The following is a 23,590-nucleotide window of genomic DNA, read 5'->3' as shown; positions in this document are numbered from 1 at the left end:
GGAATGGGGAAGACGGTGCAGGGGTGGGGAGGGGCATGGGAGGATGGAGGGGGGATGAGGATGGAGGCAGGAGCCCCTGGCCTGGAAGCCCTGGCCGCGCCCTCGGCCAGCGGAGACGCGCCCTCCATCCACAGTCTGAGGCAGTCTCGGCTCCCACCTCTGCCCACCTGCCCTGCCGTCTCCACCCTGCAATCCCCACCGCCTGTGTCCTGTCCTGCATTCCTGCGGGGGACCCCGTCTCCTCACAGCCCACCCACCACTCCCTCTGAAGGCCAGGGGAGCAGGAATGGGACCTGGGCTCAATCCACATGGGCTGACTAGGACCACATGGTCTTCAGAGGCCATTATGGGGACAGACTGACGACCAGGCATTATAGGCACGGAGCCCGCTCCTTGGGGAGCAGGTGTCCGGAGGACGATAAAGAACCTCTCTCCCCATTCGCAGACACACGAGCCAGAAACCCACGCAGAGCAAACACAAGCACCCAAATGGCCTCCCCCTGCCACACCCAACCACGCCGACACACCCACGTCCTGACACACACCCGTCCACATGCCTCCGAGGAAACCCAACGCACCCCGACACCATCAGTTCTTCCAGCACACATGGCACCAACACCCCGACTCTGCTGGGTGGGCAAGGCTGGACCAGGACTAGTGGGGCCCTTACCGGTCCGTACTGGTTTATGTCCTTGTTCTGCGTCTCCTGCAAGGCTGCCACGGTGGCCGTGGCCGTGGCCGTGGCTGTGGCCGCCGCTGCCGCCACTGCAGCGGCAGCAGCCGCCGCCGCGGGCTGAGTGAAGTCAGCGGGCGGCCTGGTGTGCGGAGGGATACCCATGCCTGCGGGGGCATTAGGACCCCCGGGGTAACTGCAAGGGAGAAGAAGAGGAGACTGAGATGCCGCCCGGGTCTAAGGATGAACCCTCTGCAAGCCTCGGGCTGGGAGGGAGAAGACGGCTCGCTCCACGCCCTCCTGCCCCCATAGGCAGAGGAAGCGGCTTGGCTCAGGACCCAGAGGGGACAGGGGCCTCCCGTGGGTTGGCAGCCCTTCGTGCCACTTGGCGACAGGCGAGCTGCTGTTCCCGAAGCCCTGGCGGGGTGCTGGCCGGCACGGACTCTCAGGGGCGCTAGATCGCTGCCCCTCGCAGCGGCGGGCAGGCCACCTCCCGGGGGAGGACACCGTGCCTCGGAGAAACTGAGCAACGGCCGCAGGCCCTGGCAGTGGACGGTGGGCCGAAGCCAGGGGGGCGGTCCTGGACAGGGCAGGGCGGCAGAGGAGGAACGGGGTGCCTCTGCCCGTCCTCACGTCCCTGCAGCATCTTCCCGGGGCCCCTTCAGCCCCTTCCCCCGAGCCCGGCGGTCCTCAGCCTCACACATTTCTCCCTGCACAGCCCGCCGGGCGGAGTGGCCTTCCTGCACCTGCACCGGCCAGCCTAGACACGGCACAGGAGGGCCGTCCCAAGGGCCAGGGGCTGGCGGCTGTCACGCCCCCCCAGCTGCTGCTGGCCCGGAAATGGGGCATGACTGTGTCCCTCTAACGGAGGGGCCAGCGGAGCAGGACACGTGCCAGGAAGCATGGTGCTGGCATTCCAGCTCCTGGACGCAGGGGAGTGGCAGGGCCAGAGCCACCCCGCAAGGCTGCTCACCTGGCCCCGAAGCCCCCGCTGCCGGGGTAGTTGGGCCGGCCGTACATGCCCTGCTGGATGTAGGGCTGAGCGGGCCCGGCCTTGGCCGAGAACTGCTGCTGCTGCCCGGCAAACTGGGGGGAGTTGAGGCCGGGGTTGCTGGTGGTCATGCCCGATGCCATGGGGTTGCCGCCTGGATTCATGGGGTTGTTGGCATTGGCCATAGGGTTCCCGAGGACCTGTGGGCACAGAGCAATTGTCACCCGAGCGGTGCCCCCGGGGTGTGGGAAGGGAAGAGGAGACATGGGTGTGGGGGGGTGGTATGCTGAAATGGTGCCATAGGGAGAACAGAGGGAAAGGGGAAGAAGGCAGAGGCATGAATTGTCCCCGGGGTGTATGAAAGCTTTGAAGGGGGTGATGCAGCCCAGAAGCAGGCAGCGGAGGGGGTGGGACCAGGAGGGGCCGGTCCTGCTTAGTGGCAGGTGGAAGGGACTGGACATCTCTGCCCTCCGTTGTCAAGGGGCCTCGATGCAGAGGCTGGGCTGCTGCTCCGTCAGGGCAGAGAGAAGCCCAGCATGCCAGCTACAGACGGCAACAGGATCCTGGCTGAGGGGCCCCTATGGCCTGGGCCTTCAGGGAAGCCCAGGGATGCCCCTGGGTGGGGGGCGGCAGCAGCCCCGAGCTGCGGCGCCGAGGAGGCTAGACAGGAAGGTGTGGAGGAAAGAGGAAGGGGTGAGAGCAGGAGGCAGGGCTGGCCAGGGCTGTGGGGAGGGGTCTGTCTCATGCTGAAAGCTCAAGCTTTGCTGAAATCTAACCCAGGTTATCCAGGATCAAAGGCCCCGGATGCTGGAGCCCTGAGGCCAGTAACACCCAGGAAGTTCTCCTTTTTATCCAACCAAAGCAAACGGGGCTAGAGAAGAACCCCTAGCTGTCCATCAGATCAAAATCATTCCCCCAGAAAGGCTCTAGGGTGGGGACAGAGCAGAGGGGCCCGCAGCCGCCCCCCCAAGCAGGCGAGGAGGGTAGTGGCGTGTGCACAGCCGAGTGAGCCCGGAGAGCTGGTCTTCCCAGCTGGGTGGAGCGAGGACGGCTGGCGTGGCAAGATGGCCCAAAGGCCCGGGGGGCTCAGGGGATGGTCCTACCCGGGGACGGGCCGCGGCTGGAAGCGGGATGGGCTCTTACCTGGCTCTGGGATGTGTTGGTCACTCCCCAAACCGTGGTGACCACGGACAGGGAGCCGGGAGGCTGGTTGGTGTTCTGCTGCCAAGGGACAGAGTCATAGGGGAATGACCCATCACTGCAGAGGGAGATAGAGGGGGGTCCTCAGGGACCACACACACAGGCGGGCCCCATCGCCCCACCGTGCTGCTCCACGGCTCCCAGTCAGGCCGAGGTGACCCCCGCCCCCCTAGCCCTGCCACCGCGGCCAATGCACAACAGGCACAGCTCGCACGGTGACCGACGGTACGAGTGACCACGGGTGCCACCCCCAGAGCTGGTTGTCTCACCTTAGCCCAAAGTCCACAGGCCGCGCTGTGGAGGAAGAAGAGAGACCCACAGGCCCAACCTGAGCTCCTCCTTCCACCACGCTCTGACTCGAAGTGGCTCTCCAGAAAGAGCTCTGCTTCCCCCGCACCAGCTTCCCCTTGGAACTTCCCGGTCCCTTCTCAGAAAACATCGGAAGAGCCCTGATCTGAGTCTCACCTCTTCCCCCTTCCTCCAGACCCTTTCCTAGCAGGTTGGCCACCCAGCCCAGCTGATCTGGCCTCTGGCAACACGTTCCTTACGTCACTCTTCCTCCCTGACTCTGGATCACAGGTACGGGCCTGCCCGCCATGCTTCCCCACCTACTCACACCCCGGTCCCTTGTGCGCGTCCCCACCAAGCTAATCTCCCTCAAGCACCCAAGATGCTCTGCACAAAGACCTTCAATGGTTCCCAGTGTTTACAAGGCAAAGTCCAGACTCACACACTTCAGAATGATTTACCCTGTTGGCTGATCCCACCCTAGCCTGCCGCCCCCCTTGGCTCCCGCCTCTACTGGGGCACCCCCAGCCGCTCCCCTATTTCACTGCTAGGCCCAGAGGTTCCCACTTTGTCTGGTGACTTCGCCCGAGCAGCCCCCAAATGCCAGAAGCAAGGACTTCACCTTGGACCCAATGCCTCACCCTGCACACAGTAAGTGCTCAATAATGGCTTCCTATTCATTGCTGTGGTACAGGTAAAGAGTGACCCCCAGGGACAGGGAGGGGGCTGTCAGGGTTACAGTGTGAAGAAACTGTCGGTGTCCCGGCAGCTAGGGGTGCCGAGCTGGGAATGCCTCTGTGCTGACCCTGTGGCACCTCTACAAACACAAATCCCAGACGTGGCCCCAGAAGGAGCGGAGAAGCAGAGTACCCGCTGGCCCTGCACAGGAGGCGGGCCGGGCCTGGGAGGCCCTGGGGGTTCAGCCCAGAGGTCAGGACTTACAGGAGGGAGGCCCGGTCCTGCATGACAGGCCGACAGAAGGGAGCCGGGGTGCCCAGTCCTGTGCCTGCTTCTTCCCGGGGAAAGCCCTCGACAGCTGACAGCCAGGGCAGGCAGGGTCCTGCAGGGGATGCTCAGACTGGAAGGCAGCACCCCGTCAGTCTGCGCAGGCTTGCTCTCCCCCTGCCTGGACACCCTCTCTGCCGGGCCAGCCCCTGGCTTCCTTCCTACCTCTGCTCAGAAGCCATCTCACTGGCGGAGGCGGGGGCGGGGGCGGGGGGGGGGGGAGGGGGACCTTGACCTCCCAGCATCCGAGCAGCCCCACCCCTCCCACTCCCTCTTCCTCCTACCCTGGCTTTTTTTGGTACCCTGGGTACAGGCCCTGTCCCTTCCTGGCTCAGGGTACAAGCTCCCCCGCCCCGCCTGTACTCAGCCCCTCATTTGTAAAATTGTAAAAGGGCAGTCCCCCACTCTGCTCTCAGCATTTTTAAGCTGTAGGTTATGACACATGAGCGGGTCATGACATAACCAGCAGGAGGGGGAAAAGAGGGAATAAAACAGAAAGTAGTTAAGCGTGAGCACGTGGTAAGAATAAAAAACATTGCTCAGCGTCTCGGTTTTGTATACGAGTACGTGTGCACCCTGGGTCACGGTGTAATATGCTTATTTACCGGGGGTCTTGGTCAAGGGAAGTCTGAACAACCCAGGCCTCTGTAGGGTAGGTGTGAGGCGGCTCCAAGAGGAGAATGCAGACAAGAAGGCCTTCCCAACTAGAAAGGGACACGGACTTGGCTGTTACTCAGGATTTCCAGGGGCCGACAGCAGCCAAAAACCTGGGGAGAGGAGGTGCCCTCAGGAACCCAGACCTCCTGCCTGCCCCCTACCCCTGCCGGCCACACGCGCCGTGGGTCAGCGCAAAGGGGGTGAGGCCTAGAGGCACTGGCCAAAGGTGACAGAGAGCTCACACTCCCCCCACTCCGGGCCCCCAGGATGGCTGCCTGGAGATGTGGGAGCCCGGAGAACTCAGGAGGGAAGGAAGCCAGGAGCCTGCTCCTGAGCACGGCTGGGCGAGAAGAACCTCCCTGGGAGAAGTCAGAGTCACTGGGGTCCCGGGCCTGGCACCCCAGAGTCTCGAAGGGAGGCCCTGCAGGCTCCAGGCTTAAACAGCAGGTAGGAGACCCCCAGACATCAGCCGTCCCGCGAGGCCCGCGTCCTAGATGTGCAGGATCGAACACAGGGCCCCCAGCCCCGTACAGAGAGCAAGTGCGCGGCTTCGCTGCCTCTCAGGCTCCCATCAACTCTCCAGGCTGATGTCCAGCTCGCATCCTTTTAGAAGGTGCCGGGCAGGCTCAGAAATAAAGCCGTCTGGGAGCCCCTGGAACCTGGCAAGGCCCCGCCTGAGCCTGGGGGTGGGTCAGGGGCGGGGAAGCGGCAGCTGTTGCCTCTCACCTCGGGTGGGGAGGCCCCAGTTCACCGGGATACTGCACAGGCCCACAGTCGAGCTCCTGACTGCCCGACAGCTCCGTGGGTGGGCCCTGTGGGCGGAAACCAGCTCCTTCCTGTTTCGTCCCCTCCGCCCGAAACCCGGTGAGAAGCACACTTAACCATGGTTCCCAAACTGGGCATCCCCGCCGTCTGGCTGGAAGGTTGGCCCCCGAGCCCGGGCACACACCAGGCGTGCTCGCGTGTGGACAGGGACACGGACGTGTGTATGCACATGCACCTGGGGCCATGCTGCCGTGCACACGCGGGGGAAGACACAGGCACACGCCCGGAGGGGCGGTCTCGGGGACTCACTCGCCCCCACTCGCACCTGCTGCAGAAGCAGAAGTGGCAGCCGCACCAACACGGCTGTGACTCATCTCCTGGGGAGACGGCTCCTGCTGTCGCAGTGAAGGCCCTCGCCCCCACGGGCCCATGGCAGTCAGCCCTGTGACGCCTCTGCCTGGACTCAGACACTGCCGCCGGGGGGCTGCCGGGCTCCAGCTCCCCGTGCCCAAGGAGCAATGACAAGCCCGGCTCCTGGGCCCTACAGAGGTGGGAGGGGGCCCAATGTGATGAAGGGGAGGCCTAGGGTGTGTGGGGGCCCTGAGATCCTTCCTTCCTCCAGCAAGCACTATCTAACCCGCAGATGCAGTCAGCCCAGGTCAGAGGGCGCTGGCATTTTGGGACTGCTCACTAGGAACCACTTCTCTCCTATTATCCACACCTGGCCGCAGTTCAAAGGGAAGCCAGGGCGCCTGGAGCATGAGAATCCCACTCTTAGTAGTCCTGCCCAGCTCTCTGCACTTGCACCACCCACAGCCGGGGCTCATGCCACAGCTGCCCCCTGCTGCAGTCCCTCCGGCCCAAACTGCCCCAAGAACCCGAGTCCGCCCACAGAGACACCAGTCCCAGGAGCCACCTGGAATCTCAGCAGTGTCCTGCCTGCCCAGCACCTCCGAACAGGGAGGCAGCTGCTTCCTCGTTGGGGACGCTTCATCCTCACCCTGAAAAAAGTCACCCATCCTTCCCAGGCTCCTCTTCCAGAGGACACCCTCTCCGGGAGGCCCTGGCCACATCCACTGGCTTGAGCTCCACTTGTTCCTCAGGTTCCTAGGGCCTGGGTGGGGGCCCAGATGAGAGCCCTCCAGCCTTTTTCCTTCAGCCCCACGGGTCCTGAGTTTGGCTACCTGTACCTGGCAGGAAGGCTTCACACACCTACGGGGTTCGCAGAGCCTTTGCTAACCAAGGTGCCAGAGGGAAACACCACCTCTCCAAACCCTCCTCAGAAGGATGCCTGAAAACGAGTAACTGTGTCCATTCATTAAACCTGACTGCAGACCACCTACAGCATGTTTGTGACCCTGTGGGGACTGGCACCCAGGAGGTGAGAGGTCCTACCCCCCCGGGGAGAGGGTAAGCAGCCACTTACTCTCTCTATGCCTCAGTGTCCCAGTCTGTAAAATGAAAATAATAATGGTACCTCTCCCAGAGGCTGTCATGAGGATTGAAGGAGCTCACAGGCATAAGGCAAAACGACCACACCCAGCATCCCCCGGGCCCCTAGAACTGTTGACATCTGCTGCTGTTGTTAGGATTTATCGAGTGGCTCCTAGAAGGAACTCTGTGAAGGGACTTTCACCTAAGAACTCACTTCATCCCTTAAAGTGGGCTCAGCAGACACCTCTCGTAGGAGCTGAGGCTTACAAGGTCCCAGAGCTGGTCAAGGGCAAGACTGCAAGGCGGCCCCGACCACATGCCATTGTCTCAGGGAGCTAAGGATCCAGTACGAGGGCACTTCCCTGCACAAAGACGGTGAGGGGCGCCTGGGGGGCTCAGTCCGTTAGGCAACCAACTCTGATTAAGGCTCAGGTCACAAGATCTCAGGGTTGTGAGATCAAGCCCCACACCGGGCTCTGCACTCAGCAAGGAGTCTGCTTGAGGATTCTCTCCCCCTCTCTCTCTCTCTCCCTTCCCCTGCATGCACTCTCTCTCTCTTTCTCTTTCAAATAAATTAAATCTCAAAAAAAAAAAAAAAAAAAAAAAGATGGTGATAATGCGAGGGGGGCACACGCTACGAGGGACATCTAGCAGTCCCCAAGAATTCTGAGAAGGGGCACAGCTTCCCAAGGGTTCTCAGGGAAGCCACCCAGCACAAAGGTACAGAGAATATGCAAAGTTTAGTCTCCAAAACTGGCTGCACAGAAAACCCAAACAGTGACCCGGGGGGGAGGAGGGGGACCCACTCCATCCATCAAATCATTAGCTTTGGCCCGCACAGAGTATCCTGGCAAACAGTCAGGGACTCCGACTAAACATCTGTGAGGCTAACACTGAGATGGCACAGGGAGGCCCTGCGGCGCAGTGGCTCACTGTCTGGGCTCTAAACTTAGAGACTTTTCCTCAAGCCTTGGTTCTGTTGCTGACAAGTTCTATGACCTCGGATATATCACTTTCGTCAGCTCAACTTTCTCATCTGTAAAATGGGGCTCATGCTCTCCCAGGATGAAGCCTACGAATACAGGTGAAGTTTAGCACGGTGCCTGGCACAGAGTCCCTGCTAAACTGTACACACGCTTTTCTCTCCATTTCTTTAGCCTGTGTGTAGGTACCACGATTTACTTGATGATACGATGATAGTGCTTCCAAGTTTTGCAAAAATGCTACGAGTGGGGGTGTTCTTACCATTCCTGCCTGTTAAACATATTTTCCAAGCCTCTGAGGCTTTCCTTAGTGCTCCTTTTGCCTTCCTGCCTCTAGTGAACTCCTACCTATGCTTCAAAGCCTAGCCTGGATACTCCCTTTTGTGATTCTCGGAAGCAGAATCAAGGACATTTTCCTCTATTCTCTTCGTCCTTTTGTCACATAAAAGAGCTTTTCGCACTGCAGTTATAGTAGACGATTTACACGTCTGCCTGCCAGCTCCATAGGCACTGACTGATGTTTGCTAAATGTGAGAAAATGAGTAAAGCCCAGCAAGAGGGGAGTGTGGATTCCTGGATCCCGGGTACCTCCTGTGGCAGTGTCTACGCAGACATTCATGGAGGGGAGGGGAAAGGAGGGCTGAGTTATTTCTTCCCCTGCACTTCTCACAGCCACTTTATTTGGGAAAAATAACAAATTCCTGTTAAGGGTATTGTCAGACCCTAATTAATGTCCCTGATCTGGCTATATTGGTCCCGTCTCCACGCAGGGCTGCAGAGTTACCACTAATCAAACACCAAGCCGGTGAGAAGCTGAAGCTCCAACCCTCTTTAATTTAGGGGAGACGTTAACGGTGCTCTCCATCATCACAATTACCCAGGCTGCTTCCTTCCCTCCCCGTGAGGAAGCGTACAGGGACCTACGCAGCTAACTGCATATTAGAGGGTTTTAAATTTTTTCAACAGGAAGCAGGAAAGGAAGAGAGCCTGTATCTTCTTAGCAATCTGGAACAGAGGGAGCAGGATTTATGGGTCCTTCAAGCCCCCTCTTTCATTTCTTTCTTACCCCCTTTAAAAAAAAATTTGGGGGGGGCAAGAAGATGGACCTGAGCTTTGGGACAGCCTGAGCTTTGGGACGAGCTACATACAAACAGCTAACAACCAAGGCAGTGGAGGTGGTGCGATGTGACCAAGGAAAGGAGAAGGCTGGGGGGGGGGGTGTCAGCTCTGATGGACCCCTTCTTTGTCAGCTGACCAAAGTGAGTGCATCAGAGTCGGCTGGCGGGGCGAGCGAGTTGGAAGCCCTGCACTGCTGTTATTCTGGGGCCACAGATGAGGACACTGAGGCACAGAGCGGCTACAGAGCTGCCCAAAGCCCCCCAGCTGTCAGATGGCTGAGCGGCCACTTGATGCCCAGCGGCCTGGCCCGGCACCTGTGCCCCACCTGCACCCCACCTGCTGCACAGAGGGGAGCCCCTGGGGGCCGCAGCCCAGCACCTGTCCTCTGGGGGGCGCCAACCCCTCACCCGGAAGAGGACGGGAGGCACCCCTGGATTTTGGAGTCTTCCCCAGCCCTGGCGGGCTTTGGGCTGTAATTAAGTTAAGAGCGTAAACAAGATTTATTAGGCTTTTAATTACTTTTGCCGCACTGATTTGCATATGGACAATGCGCTTATCACAAACGGCCTTCTTAACCACTCTTTTAAATCCGTGAACGAAGGCAGCAATTGTTTGTTGGCAACAGGGCCAGGTCACGGCTGGGGCTGTGAAGAGGTCCAGCTGCAGGGCTGAGGGCCCAAGGCCTCCTCCTGCCTGGGCTGGCCTCTTGGGCGCCCACCTACAGCACCCACCGCCGGCTCACTCAGCAGGACCAGACTCAGGACGACTCCCAAACGGCAGCTCCACAGACCAGAAAGCTCTGCCCCAATGTGTGGGCACTCGCCTCCTCCTGACTGCCGTCCCCCTCAGCAACGGCCATGGGGCTGCAGGAGCCTGACCCTTCTGAGACCTCACATGAGCACCCACCTCCACCTGTAACCCTTCCCCTCAGTGGCCATGACCATGGTGTCAGAGCTACAGAAGCACAACCATCATGGGGTCCCCCAGAGGCAGCTGGAGCTTCGGGCTTCCAGGGCTCCCCTACCCTCTCCTATTCACTTGTCCTCAGAGCCTATAGACAAGGACCCCTGAGCGTTCGGACACCCGCACACCTCCAGGCCCCAAATCCTGAACATCTCCCCCGTGGCTCAGAATGTCCTTAACTGAAAGGGCAGGAGGAGCCTCTGTCCTCCAAGTCATCCAATACAGTGGTGGAGGGAGGGGTGGCCAGAAAAATTTCCTCTGTGAAAAGTACTTGACTTTCTCTTTAACCAACTTTCCCCTCTTGTTTGGGAAATTACAGGAGGACTTAAAAGGTGATGCCCCCTATTGGGGTTTTCCCGGAAATTCATGAAGCTACAAGTGGAAACTGGCCAACCTTAAATCACCCGCCACAACGTGCCGCGGGCCTCAGTGTGGGGCCTGCAGGGACGTGGACTGGTGCTTGTTCAACCCATGACACTTCCTTTCAGTCTCAACTGCCCCAACTCCCTACAGAATTGGGAAACAGGGCAAGGTCAACCACCAGACACCACCTCGCTGATCTTGGTCAGCAGCAGAGTGAAGGGCGGAGCAGGGCATGTGGTTCAGCGCCCCCGTTCTGCTCCTAGCTGCCTGTGTGTTCTTGGGCAGGTCACCGTCCTGCTCTGGGCCGGCTCTCCCTTCTAGTTCTGCCATCGGGGTAGGAGGAACGGTCCAGAAGTACTCTGTGAGGAGGCCGTGCTCCGTGGAAGCAACTGGTCAACCAGCAGTTCTCAGTGAATGTTCCAGGGCGCAGGGCCCTCCGCTCTCTGAGAGGCTGCCTCTTTGCCTTCTCTATCACTCTTGGGCACATACAAGGAGCTGGACTGGTGCTGCAACAGGTGGCAGGGCCCTGCGTACCAGTCAGCAGCTTTTCAGCCCCCCGCGGGAAAGCCAGTTCCAGCTCACATAATGCACCTGCCGGCTCTCGGACCAAGTCCTGGAAGGTCAACACCCATGTCCTCTGGGCAGCCTCTTGACAGCCCAGACATTTTTCTCCTTCTGACCCCAAGGCCAGGCCTACCTGTCACCTAACCCTCACCCTGCCTTAATCTCAGGTCTCAGTTTTGCCTCACTGGGTCTTACGTCCCCAGCTAGTGAGATGCAGCTCCCAGAGCACAGACATCCTTCACCTGGTTATCTCCAGGACAGGACGGTCTAATGCCTACAGCTCGGCTCGGCGGTGACCTGGCAAAGGGCTTGGTGGTACTGTGGCCTGAACGGTCACAGCCGAGCAGGTCCGAGGCAGGCCTCTGGTGGGGCTGCAGCGCCCTGGCCCACCAGCAGTGACAGCTTTCCTGAAGTGGCTCAGAGGAGGAAAGGCTGGCGGGACGGGAGATGAGAGGCAACGAGAGGCGGGGTGGGTCTGGCGGGGCGGAGTGGTGAGAGGCTCAGCTCACATCAAGGTAGGGGAGCATCACAAGCCACAGCCTGTGCACGGCCGGTGGCAGCAGGCCAGCCCGAGAAGACCTGCGGCTTATTGCCGAGCCAGGACAAGGGGAGGAAGTTGGCCAGAGGTGGGTTTTGCCTTTCTAGAGCAATGGTTCTTAACCACAGGTGACACCCTCACCCTCCAAAATGGGGGAAGGTGCTTTTACAACATGGGGGCAGGGGGGCACTAGGAGACCCAGGTGGGTGGGGGCCGAGACACAGAATGCCCTGCAAAGTCCCATGCCATGACAGATATCCTGGCCCAAATTCCAGCAGGACCCCCTCCCAGCACCAAGAAACGCCCATACAAGAGGGGCTGCCCTGAGTCTGAGTGGTCACAGGCCGGGCTGCGGGGGCGGCCAGGCAGCGATGCTGGGTGAGGAGAGGGGGGCCTGTCGTCACACAAAGTGCTTCCGACCGAGGCGGCAGGGAACCATGGGCTGAGGCCATCCTGTCTGCGCAGGGCGCCCACCTAGGCAGCTCCGTCCTGGCTCCGAGAACCAAAAGCCCCTAAGTCAGTCTGCAGAGCATGGCCAATGCCCCACTTTGTGGCAGCACCTCCGTAGCGTGACCCAGGTGGCTGGTGGAGCACTCGGGGCCAAGGGGGCCTCGGTTGGGCTGGGTCACGAGTGAGAGCAAATGTACATCCCCGCCCCCAAAGCCTGTCACCAGCGGGACCGGCCGAGGGGAAGCAGGCAGCGCGTCAGGCCCTGCGGGTCTGGGCCAACGGGTAGAGCACGCAGGCGGACTGCAGAATCGTTACCTGCGGCACCTGCTGGTTCTGAGGATGGTGTGGGCAGGTTGGCCTGCTCCTGGGTGCCCGCCGGCCTCCACCGAGGCCTTCCCACCCGTGACCCTGAGCTTCTCGCAGCCCTGTCCCCATGCTGACAGCCCAGCCTCACTCAGCTCCTGCCCGGTCGGCCTGGGCTGGCTCTGTCCCCATCTGCTCTGTGGTGCTCTGAGGCACCACTGGCTCTGTGACATTCCCGAGCCCTGTCTGGGCCCTGGGTACCTCCAGGTTTGCCCAAGACCCTGCTCAGGATCGCGCTCAGGACAGTTAACTTTCCTCCCGAAAGTCTAGATCCTGAAGAAGAGGGCGCCCTCCACCGCAGCTGGGTAAGACCAGCGCTGGCAAGCTCTGTTGCGGTGGGGGGAGAAACAGCACTCGCTCACCAGGATTTAAAAAAACAACTGCGTTTTTGGAAAGCTGGGACGTCCTCATGGCTGCTCAGAGGCCCCCACCCCAGGTCTTCCCCCTGAGGGGCACCTGCAAGGAGATCCGGGGGCCCGAGGCCTGGCTGCCCAGCGCCCACCCAGCAGCCCCCGGCCCGCCCCTGGAGGTGCATGCCCACTCACCTGTGCGACAGAGTGGGTTTCATGGAGCTCATAGAGTTGAGGGGGGGCTGCATGGGGAGTTTCCCGGGGGGGTCGCTCTGACGGCTCTTCTGATGTCGGAGCAGCAGCAGGCGGCCGAGCTCCTCACACCAGGAGGACAGCAGGGCTACAAGGAAGGACAGGACGGTCAGCGGGGCCTGTGGCCACCTCACCCTGCCACGCCCGCCCCCACCTCGCCTTCCCAGACTGGGTGCCCCCACCTTCGTGCGGTACCCGGCGAGCCACCTCCTGGGGAGGCCTTGGTGCTCTCATCTGCAGGGTGGGACCAACGCACAGAGCCTGTGGGGGGCGTGCTTAGGAAGGGCTGGCCTTCCCCAGGCTTCTCTCAGCAAAGACAGCCAGCTCAACGTGGCTTCTCCTTGGGGGGGTGGGGGGAAGGTGCAAAATCACAGACTCCGGAGCCTTCCTGGAGCCTCTTGACCATCCCGGGGTGCCTGCGGGCTTCTCCCTGGAACTCCTCCTCGCAAAAGTACCCACGCCCGTCCAGTGAGACCTGCAGCAGATCCCTGTGCTGCTGGGCACCCACGCTGAGGAGGACTAAGGATTCCCAGGGCAGAGGGTGGCCCAGAGGTGGGGTGGGGGCCAAGCCATGGGGGGCCGGGGCCACCAAAGGCAGAAGCGAACGGGGACCCTCCACATCTGGGCTTTGAGCCCTTAAACACCAAGAGAAAAGCAGCTGAACCTAACGAGGTGCCGGAGAATCAGGCTTCACTGTCCTAATGCGGTCACCAGGGCCCAAGAGCACCCTCCAGGTCCGTTTGGCTGGCCCATTGTCCAAAGAGTAGGAGCTCTGCTGTGTGACCCAGGGGAGCTCAGAGACCCTCTCTAGGCTTTAGTTTGCTTGCAGGGGAAGAGGAGTGACCCCTGCCCTGCCTCCCTCCCTGGACTGTGTGGTGAGGGGGTACATGGGGCCCTTGCTCACTGTGTGGGAGCCCAATGGGGTGAGCCCGGCCACTGCCCCATGCCTGCTGTGAGTACTTGGGCCAGCCTGGCCTGTGACCTCTGGAAGTTGCCTGGCTGGGCTGCCAGGAGCCTTCGGAACCACGACCGCTCAGCCACCTGCCGGACGCAGAGCCTGTTTCCTCCCTTCCAGGCCCGCCCCCCCAACCAGATGCTGTACAACATGCTCCTTTTGTTTAAATCTGCCCTGCATGATCCAGAAGGCCAGCTGCTGTGCCCGTTTTCCAGATGAGCAGACTGAGGGGGAAGTCACTCACCCACAATAACCACAGCTAGAAGAGCAGACACATGGAGGGCACCCTTGCCCCACGCGCACCCCGCTTAGTGGTGAAGTCCAAGCCTGGACCAACATGTGGGAGAGCAGATGAAACCCTTCAGAAGGCAAAAACCCAGTGGCCTTGCTCTCTAGTCCCACCAATTCAATGAGGAAGCCCTCAGGCCTCATCTGAATCCCACCCCTGTACCGTGTTCAGCTGGCATCAGGGAAGATGCCTTGAAGTACAAAGTCCTGGACGTGCTGCACAGGGCTGGCACTTCAGAAACCACTTAGATCCCGGACAGGGTGCCCCATTAGCCCGAGGACCTGGGAGGCAGGGCTGGGACCCCCCCCTCTGAAGCCCCGTCAGACCCTGCCCATGGCCCACGTCAGCTCTGTCGATTGTGGGGAGCGGTGGGTTCTCTCCTACCTATCACTTGGTGGGCAGGGGCAAGAGGCAGCTGGGAGGACTGGCCGGAGAGCCTTGCACGCTCAGTCCTGCCATGAGCTGCCTGTGAGGGCCGCATACCCGTTCCTAGGGAACCGCTAGGGGCTGCCGGGCAGGGGAAGGGCAGTAGTTCTCACAGGGAATGGGGGCGGGGGGGGCATTCTTTGCCCTGCTTCTCGGGTGCCCGAAGATACCCAACCAGGGAGGCAAGCATGGGCTGAAAATCAGCCTGTGCCCCCTCCCCCCCCCCGCCAGGAGAGCACCTGTTTCTGCCTCGGGAGGAGGTGCCAATGGCTGAGCTATGTCTTAAAAGATGCGTCCTGCCCCTCTCTGGGAGGCTCATCTCGCCACCACCTGCACAGAGAGGAGGCTGCCAGAGGCCCCTACCCTGGCGTGCGTCTGCCCAGAACCGTGGCGAAACGCCCCTAAAGCGGGCACCCAGCACACATCTGCTGCAGCTGGAGGGGGAGGCAGCCTATTCAGAGAGGTTGGAACAAGCAGAAATGAATTTCCAGATTGCTCCATTCTTCTCCCAAGCCCCTAGTTACCGCTTCTTGTGGGGTGGGGGGTGGGGGGCGGCACTGGGCATCTGGAAACTCATTTGCACGCCAAGCACGAGGCCTGCTGGATCGCAGTGATGGAGGGATGGAGGCACTACTCGGCTGCCAGCACAAAGGACGGCCCCAGATGGTGCCGCCCGCTGCCCGCGGCCGCCCCTCCCAGCCCTCACTCCTCCTGGGGGCCACGGCGCCATGCGGGAGCTCCCCTCCAGTGTCACAGCCCTCCCACCTGCTTGGTCAAGGACGGCCCTTGACTTCCTATCGCTAGTGCAGTGCTTTTCCGGAAAGAGAAGAAAAGGAAGCTGGTGGCACAGCAGGGCCTGGCTGCAAAGGGTCTGGGACGCCGTGAGCAGATGTGACGTGTGTTAGCCAGTCACGACACAACACAGGTGCCAGGGCGGCCAGGTTCCTACAAGCGAGGGGGGAAAGGACAGGCTGCGAGGAAGGCACCGCCACCCTCCCCTCCTGGGCCCAAGCAGCCGGGCTAGAATGGAGGCCACGCTGGCGGGGATGCGGTGGCGGCTGCACAGCCATGGTGCGTGCTCTCTCGCCGTGAGGGCTGGTACAAGCTGTTGTGGGGCAAAGGCTGGTAACGACAACATGTGGGAATCTGTGGCTGAAGAGGGAAGCTGGGTAGTGCCAGAGACCCAGGAGGACTGGCAGGCAGAGCCAGGTGTGTGTGTGGGGTCATACAAGGACAGGACAGAAACAGCCCAGCAGGGCAGGTGTCTGGGTGTGCACTGCATGTGTGCCCCCGTCTGCGCTGCGCCGGCCGAGTGTGCCCTCGTGGGGACAGTCCTGCCTGCGCGTCAGTCTGGCCCTGTGGCTCCCTGCTCTGGGCCCTCTCTGCGGTGGGAAATGAAAAGGGACCACTGAGCACAGGCTCTGGGACTCGGGAGGGAGGCCAGGTGTGAAGAGGCCCCGGATGGGGTGGGAGGGATGGGAAGGCTGGGTGTAGTGTGCACAAGGATGCCCGCAGTGGGCGGGGTTTCAGGAAGAGACACCAGGCATCTGAAGGGGCTAAGGTAGGCCCAGGAGCGCCCCTCCGACTGCCCGGACAGCCCTGCGTCTGGTCCGGGGAGTCCCACGCACCCCGACAATCTGGGTTCCACCACTCAGAGTTCCGTGACCTTGGGCAAATGACATGAGCTCTCTGGGCCTCAGTTTCTTTATCTGTTGAATAATCACGATACTAACGCTCACTCCTTAGGACAGTCGTGACACTGGAATGGCACTAACACCTACGAAGTGCTTCAAACAGCGTGCGGTGCGGTAAGCGTGGAGGCCAGGGAAGCACGGGCTGTGCTCTCTGGAGAGCAGGTGAGGGTCTGTGGATGATCCCTGTTCCCACTGGCAGGACGAGCCTTGTGAGCGGGAGGAAGCCATCGCAGGCCCCCCAGGAGGCGTCCAGGCAGCCCCAGCGGGCACCAGTGCCTATGCCGCCCCAGGAGAGGGCAGAGGAGGGGCTGCTGGCAGGCAGGCCTCGGGGAGTGGGGGGCTAGGTGCCCTGGCCGTGTGGTCCCACAGCTGACGGGGCTTGGATCCTGCCTGCCGCTCCCTGGCTCTGAGATTTCGCACAGGCTGCTTCATGGTCGGAGGCCCCGTTTCCCCATCCGTGAAATGGGCTTACCAGATGCTTGCCTGCCTCAGGGAGTTGGTGTGAGCTCTAAATCGGCGTCATGGATCCACTGCCAGGGTATCCAAGCAGAAGCCAGGAAGGCAGGGAGGGTAGGTAGAGGAACAAAGGAGCCCTATAACCCACGGTAGCCCCAGGAAAGCAGCCCGTCAATCCCATGCCCTTTTTTTTTTTTTTTTTTTTTAATCCCATGCCCTTTGCACAGCCCTGGGAGGGCTGGTGAGGCACCGGTTTTGGGACCAGTCCCTGAGACCTGATCCCAGCTCAGTCTCCACCATCCCGTGTGTCACCTTGAACAAGCTGCCTACCCCTTCCTGAGGCTCAGTTTTCTCATCTTTAAAATGGGGTGGTAGTGATTCTACTGCCCACCTAATGGGCAGTCATGAGGATGAGCTGAGCTACCACCATGTGGTGCGGGTACAGCTGTGCGCCCTAGCAGGGACCATACGCGTGTTGGCTATGACAGTCAGCATTACTGACCTTGGTTGGTAGATAAGCGGCCACCAGGATGGGGGCTTTGGTGTCTCTGGCCACTTGTGACCATACAACAGAGACAAATGACCTGGGGAGGTGTGCAGCTCCAGAAGTGCACAGGGGCTGGGGTGGGTGCTGGACATCTGTAAGTCCCAGGCCCTGGAGCAGATGCCCGGGCCCCTCTGCTCGCTTCGCTGCGGGCTCTGCGGAGTGGCCTCTTGCCCCTGCCCGCCCTTCTGAGCCGCTGAGGTGGGTACCGAGGGGCAGAGCAAGCACAATATCATGTGCCCTGCTTTGCCTGAGACACAAGTCAATCCCCCGTTAGAGGCAGCCCTGACTTCGTTTCGGCCAGTGGAAAGGTACCTTCAGCCCTGGAAGGGACGTATTTTGGCCTCCCTAGGATCTGCCATGGGATTCCTGGCCCAACAGCAGCCTTCTTCAATGAGGGCTCCTTTGGGATCCAGACCGACCCAAGACCTACCTGGCCTGGCTGTGGACCACGGTCTCTAGCAGCCGAGTTCCAGATGGCCACTGTAAAGGGAAGGCGGTAGCCCTAAGGGTCGGTGGAAGGGAGAGGGGACACCGGCTGGGAGATGACATGACAGGTGCCCAGTGCCTGCACTTGTCTCTGCAGCTTACCCAAGAAGCCACAGGGACACCAGGACCCCCACTCCAGCCCTGCTGCAGACTTAAAACAACTAGGGTCATTTGCCCACAGCACGTGTCTTACAGTCGATGCCATATTGTGGTGTAATTTGTGGCGTGACTTCCTTCCTAGTGGTAGAAAACAGCCGTGTAACCTAGGGGGCATCTTCTATTCATAGGGGACCCCTGTGCCAGAAGATGCTATGGCTAAGGCAGCACGGACTCTTCTGAAAGAGAAGCAGAAATGAGCTCCAGGGCTGAGCATCAGGAGGGCACGGGAGGGCAGGTCTGAAGGAGGGCAGGGAGAGAAAGTCGCAGACATCTGCTCCCCAGAATCTTCCGGGCCACCCCCCCTGCCCCCGCCCTGTAGCCATTACCACCACAGTATGCTTGAGGGGCAAGCCGAAGAAACCAGATGTAAAAGTGAGGGCGGGTCTGAGGTGGCTGTGTCCTAGGGCAGCTTAGTCCTGGCTCGTCCCAGATGTGTCCTCCCTGGGGACAGTGACAGGCTCTGCACTTGTCACGGTACCTGCAGCTCCTGGCAGAGGACACCCAGATGGGCAGGTCTTACCAGAGAGGTGGCGGGGTGAGGGAGGGGGAGGCTGTGAGGCAGGATTTGGGATTGCCCAGGTTCCAGGTAGGGAGGGTGCAGCTGCATTCTCCAGAGCAGCCTGGCAGCCAGCAGACAATGAGCCCTGGGCAGGCGGGTGGAGGAGAGGCAGAGGCTGGGGTCTGGGAGTTGGAGCATCAAAGGGGTGAGCAAGCTCACCCGGGCACATGAGAAAGGCTGCCCCTTGCCAGGCTGGACTCCAGCTTGAAAAGGAGCCAGGAACCAGAGGCAGCCAAGTGGCCACAGGAAACAAGGCGTTTGTTCTTTATGGAGGCGAGCAGGGGATGTTCAGACACGAGAAGCCTGGTCTGCTCGTTCTGGGGGAAGGTCTGGGGATTGGGAAGGGATGGGGGCCGCATGGGGGGCGTGTGTGGGGCGGGGGGTGGGGGTGGGAAGGACACAGGGACCTGGATGTGAGGGCCAAGCCGGAAAATAATCGAATGCACTGCAGCCCGGGGAGGCGACAAGCAAAATGAAACAAAGGCGTATTAAGTATCAAAGAGCATCTTAGCGGCTAAAAGGCTGCTGGAGAACAGAGGAACTCTGAGTGTATGTGAGTGAGCGAGGGAGTGTGTGTGAGAGAGAGAGGGAGAGAGGGAGGGGGAGGGAGAGGGAGGGAGAGGGACAGAGGGAAGAAGAAAGGGAAGGAGGCTCTTCTGAGCCCCAGGGCCAGGCAGGACCCAGGTGTGCCCAGGAGGCGGCTGCTGTGCCCTGTGCCCCGGGAAAGGGGGTGAGAAACAAGTCTTGCAGGGCAAGGCACAGAGAGCCCTAGGGAGCATGCCAGGGGAGCCCTCTGCTCCGTGGGAAGCATGAAGGACCCATTCTCAGAGGTCTCTGTGCCCTCAGGTCACTAAATGCACGCGGGACCCTGAAGGGGCAGCAGGGGCCCGTCCTGGGGGTCTCCCCAGGCCCCCCATGCCCCAGTTCCTCCTGTGCCCTCATCCACCCGAAGCCCAGGGGCAGCCCCAGCCATCCCAGGCAGGGGCCACGGCAGCCTGCTCCCGTCCGCGGAGCGTCCCCTTTGCTTCTCGTCTGTTCCATTCACCTTCTGCAGCCTTGTCCCTTCTCCCCTGAATTACGACGAGCCCAGCCCACCATCCGTCTCCGTCTCCGTCTCCACACTCGGCAAGGCAAGGCGGCCAGAAGTTTTTCCACAAATGTGGTCCGACCACCTCTTTCCAGTCTGCATCCCCGGAGGAGGCCACACACGGCCTGGTAGATGGTAGATGCTCCGTGGATGCAGAGAGGAGTAGGAGAGCCGGGCTACCCGGGGGGGGGGGGGGGGGGGGGGGGGGAACCGCGAGCCCCACGGGCCACAATGGAATCCGAGGGGTTCGCTTCTGCAACCCCAGCACCCAGCATGCCCCCTGGCCCAGGCACTGCACCAATACGACCAACGGACTGACACGAATCACAGCGGGATGACCGGACGCCCGGAAGATGGGAGGGATGGACAGACCACACTCGCTGCATCCAAGAGCCGGACAGTCAGGGTGATAAACCTGCGACGGGCACCCCGTGGCTTCTAAAGCCGCCAGCAGCCCCCCATCCCTCCCTCCATTCCTCGGGGGCAGGGGCCTGGCCTCAGGAGCATCGGCCCTGCATTGAATCCTATCACGATGTGTCCAGAGATTGGCGCTGCCATCCACAAACGTCTCTACCTGAGCCAACCGCCACCCGTTTTGTGACCCGCACCCTCTGGTGGGCCACGCCAAAACGGGGAAGGAAAGGTAAGCAGATTATAGAAGCATCAGCTCCTACGCCTCGGGAGGCCGGCTGCCGCCCTGGGTTTTCCCCGCTCACGAGTGACGCTGGCGTTCATGTTGACGTTGTCCACCCCACAGGGGAAGGCCTCGGCCTCCCCAGAGCACCTCACCCAGGGCTCCCTGGCCATGCTGCTGCTCTTCCTCCTCCTGCCTCCGGACCAGGCCCCGCTCTCCCAGTCTCTGATCTTTCTCTTTTATCTCCCAACCACGGGGCCCTGGGGCCGCCGCCCGGGGAAGCTTGGGAGTCAGAGACTGTGGGGCCCCTGCCTGCGCCTGGGACCCAGGATCCCACTCCCCACAGCGTGCAGGGAAAATGAGTAGTAAGGGCCAGGAGGGGAGGGCGGATGGGGAAGGAGGACATGGGGGGCTGTTGACATGACTCAGGTGTGGTCTGGTCTTTCCGTGACATCCGTAAAGTGGGAGACAATAAGAGGAACCCCTGTTCACAGGCAAGGACACAAGCTTTACATCATGTGTAAGAAACGGCCAGTCTTGTGCCAGGTTTTGGGCTGGGAAGTCAGAAGCTGTCAAATGCTGATGACCTCCCAGTGGCCGAGAACATACACCCTGGAGCCAGTCAGCTGGTGTTGGTATCCCAGCTCGGCCCCTCGGCAGCTGTGTGACCTGGGGGCAAGCCACTTAACCTCTCTGTGCTTTGGTTTTCCCTTGGGTAAGATGGGGATAATAAATATTATGTACCTCCTAAGCTGTCGGGATTAAACCAGCTAAGGCATAGGACAGGCCAGCACGACTCCTGGCGTTATAGGAAGGACGACATGCACATAAACTGTTCTCTTTTTGTCACCGAGCACATGCTCCTTCTTTTAGGGTTAAGAGGCTTCTCTGTCTCCCCATCTATGTGCTTTTGCTCAAATAAAATACAATTCATTTCACTCATGTCCGTGAGGATCGCAAAAATGCCTCCACACCTCAGACCCAGCCCTGCATCACCTCCTTCGCACTGGTGCTCTCTGGGCAGGCAGCGTCGCTCCCCAGCTCCCAGCTATGCCCACGCCCTCCGCTTCCCCTGCCAGCCTCTCTGAATCAGGCAGATGGCAGGCCTCCACGTCTCTGAGGCCCAGAAGCTGCTCACTCCTGACCCAGCTCTTGGGCCACGCGGGGCAGGTGGCCAGGCGGGGCGGACTCCTCTGTCAGGAGTGCCTGGGAGCGGGGCCGTCGGGGGTGGACTGCGCAGCCCTCCTCTCCAGCTGGGCCAACTGAGCAGCTGACGAGGGGCCCGTCCTCTGGCCCCAAACAAGGGGCGGGTCAACTGGGAGGTCTGGGCAGAGCCTTGGCTGCCCTCGGTCCACATCCCTCTGTGTGTCTAGCAGGAGGAGGGATGAGGGGCAGGATTCCTGCTCCAACCCATGACCCCTGGGAACAGAGCTGGCCATGGAGCTGTTCCTTTGCCTCCCTTCCTCGGGCGGGGCGGGGGGTTCCTCTGCTAGGTGCCCCCACAAATGGAAAGAGGGGCCCTTCCCTGCCCATTCTCTTGGGTCATCTCCTCCCCAGAAAACAGCACAGGACGCACATGACCACGAAGGGTCAGAGTTAGGATCAGCAACTGCTGGGCTGCAGGAGGCCCGGTGTCAGCCCGAACATGGCCACTGGGCCCATGGGGCCAGCCGGGTGACCCCAGGTGCCTGCCTGTGAAGCGGGGGGACTTTGCCCTAGCGTGGACAGGGAGGACCTGATGGGATCAGGAGGGTGCAGGAACAGCCCCTGGCTTCTCTCATCTGCCTGGCACCCTCTGCCTCACCGAGCCCCACAAACCGCCAGGCCAGCACGGGGCTGGCCAAGTATGAGGCTGTCTGTGTTTTACGGAGCAGAAACAGAGGCCCAAGAGGAGGTGATTCAACCACGACCCACACCACAGGACAGCGACCCCGCTGCTGGCCCAGGATGGCTTCTCTCTCATCCCCCAGAATCTGTGATGTCACAGATCCGAGAACAGGCACATTCCCAGGAGGCAGCTCTGTGCCTCCTGCCTACCCCCTGTCCGTGATTCAGCGCCCTCCCAGCGTCTCGTCCTCGGTCTGCCACCAACTTCCTGTGTGACCTCGGGCAACTTCCTCCCTCTCTGGGCCATATGTAAGGCGCGGGCGTGGGTGCCGTGCTCCCTCAAGTCTGCAGCTCTGTGAACCAGCTCTGCTCTCGTAATGGGGTCACGTCTCTCAGGGCTGAGGCCAGCCTCCACCCTTCTCAATCCTGCAGGTGCTTTGGGGTGGTGGTAGGAACCGCCTGTCCTCACAGGCGTCTGGCCTGGACACTTCCATCCCGCTGTCCCCGGGTGATAGATGGAAAGGGCTCTAGACATCTCACCTCGCCCAGGCACCCCAACTAATAAAGCTGGGAGCCCAGAGCTGAGGTCTGGGAGCTGGTGTGTGCAGGACCCAGGGGTGATGGGGGCCCAGGAGGGGGTCGGCAGGAGGGGAGGACTTTGTGGTTTCTGCTGCTGGGGTAGGACTTCTCTCCGGTTACAGAAAACATTGTCCCTGGGGGGTTGTAGGCTGGACCTTGGTGGCCCTGACAGCTAACCCTTGGACTATAAAACAAGACATGTTTTCCTTGGGGGAAAAGTCTTACTCTCCTGCAAAACAGCTGTATCATTGTACTAGCAGCAGCAGCAGCAGCACACGGAGGACAGTGTGCTAGATCATTCCCACACTCGGCTCCCTGCTCTGTCATCTCTCATCACTCTGTGGCCAAGAAAGTCAGAACAAGGAGGAATCATCTGCTGGCCCTCTGGCTGCCAGCGACCCTGCCCTCCTCCATGCCCCCTCCCCCCTGCACGCCCTAGGCCCCGGTGCAGGGAGGGCTGAGCGGGCTGCGGTCCTGCTGGCTATGGATGTGCACGAAGGCTCATGGCCTGCCCCGTCTGGCCCCCGCTCCCGTCCCTGTGCTCGGCAGCCTGTCGTCTCAGGTCCCTGCCTGGCCAGGGAGGGCCTCTGGGCTGTGCCCTTCCTCCCAGAACACTCCTCACATGCTCCCACCCCCTCCCCCCAGGGGCTGCCTGGGTTGGCAGGAGCTAGGAGTCTCAAGGCATGTGAACTCACCCTGGGAACTGAACTCCAGGGGACCTCAGAGCCGGAGCTGGCAGGGAGGATTCCCAAACCGGTTCGCCCATCCTTCATCCTGCCGGGCAGGACAGTCGGGCCCAGGAGGAGATGCCAGACAGGTTGAGCCTGTCTGTGGGCTTTAGGAAAATCCCAGCCTGGAAAATCCCTGCCTGCCTCACACCACCATCTGGAGCCTTCCAGGATAACCTCGTTTAATTGAGAAGACACCCCAAAAC

General features: G+C 60.9%; 1 protein-coding gene across 11 annotated transcripts in view; it reads right to left on the bottom strand.

Annotated features, from left to right (window-relative positions):
• The window catches only part of ZMIZ1 (zinc finger MIZ-type containing 1), a 230,700-nt gene that overhangs the window by 22,374 nt on the left and 184,736 nt on the right, over positions 1-23,590 (bottom strand). For 9 of the 11 annotated variants that reach the window (XM_077895172.1, XM_077895180.1, XM_077895177.1 and 6 more), the window contains 4 exons: positions 12,902-13,046; positions 2,808-2,922; positions 1,647-1,864; positions 671-869 (listed from right to left, as the gene is read on the bottom strand). In XM_077895172.1, coding sequence (XP_077751298.1) covers positions 671-869; positions 1,647-1,864; positions 2,808-2,922; positions 12,902-13,046 — 677 coding nt within the window. Of the gene's footprint in view, positions 1-670; positions 870-1,646; positions 1,865-2,807; positions 2,923-3,133; positions 3,319-12,901; positions 13,047-13,140; positions 13,208-23,590 lie in introns of those variants that run through there. The other 2 variants (XM_077895178.1, XM_077895179.1) reach the window with 2 other exon arrangements.

Source organism: Canis aureus, chromosome 4 (assembly GCF_053574225.1).
Source record: "Canis aureus isolate CA01 chromosome 4, VMU_Caureus_v.1.0, whole genome shotgun sequence".
NCBI lineage: Eukaryota > Metazoa > Chordata > Mammalia > Carnivora > Canidae > Canis > Canis aureus.
Note: the sequence above shows the minus strand (reverse complement) of the source record. Positions and strands in the feature narration are given on the sequence as shown.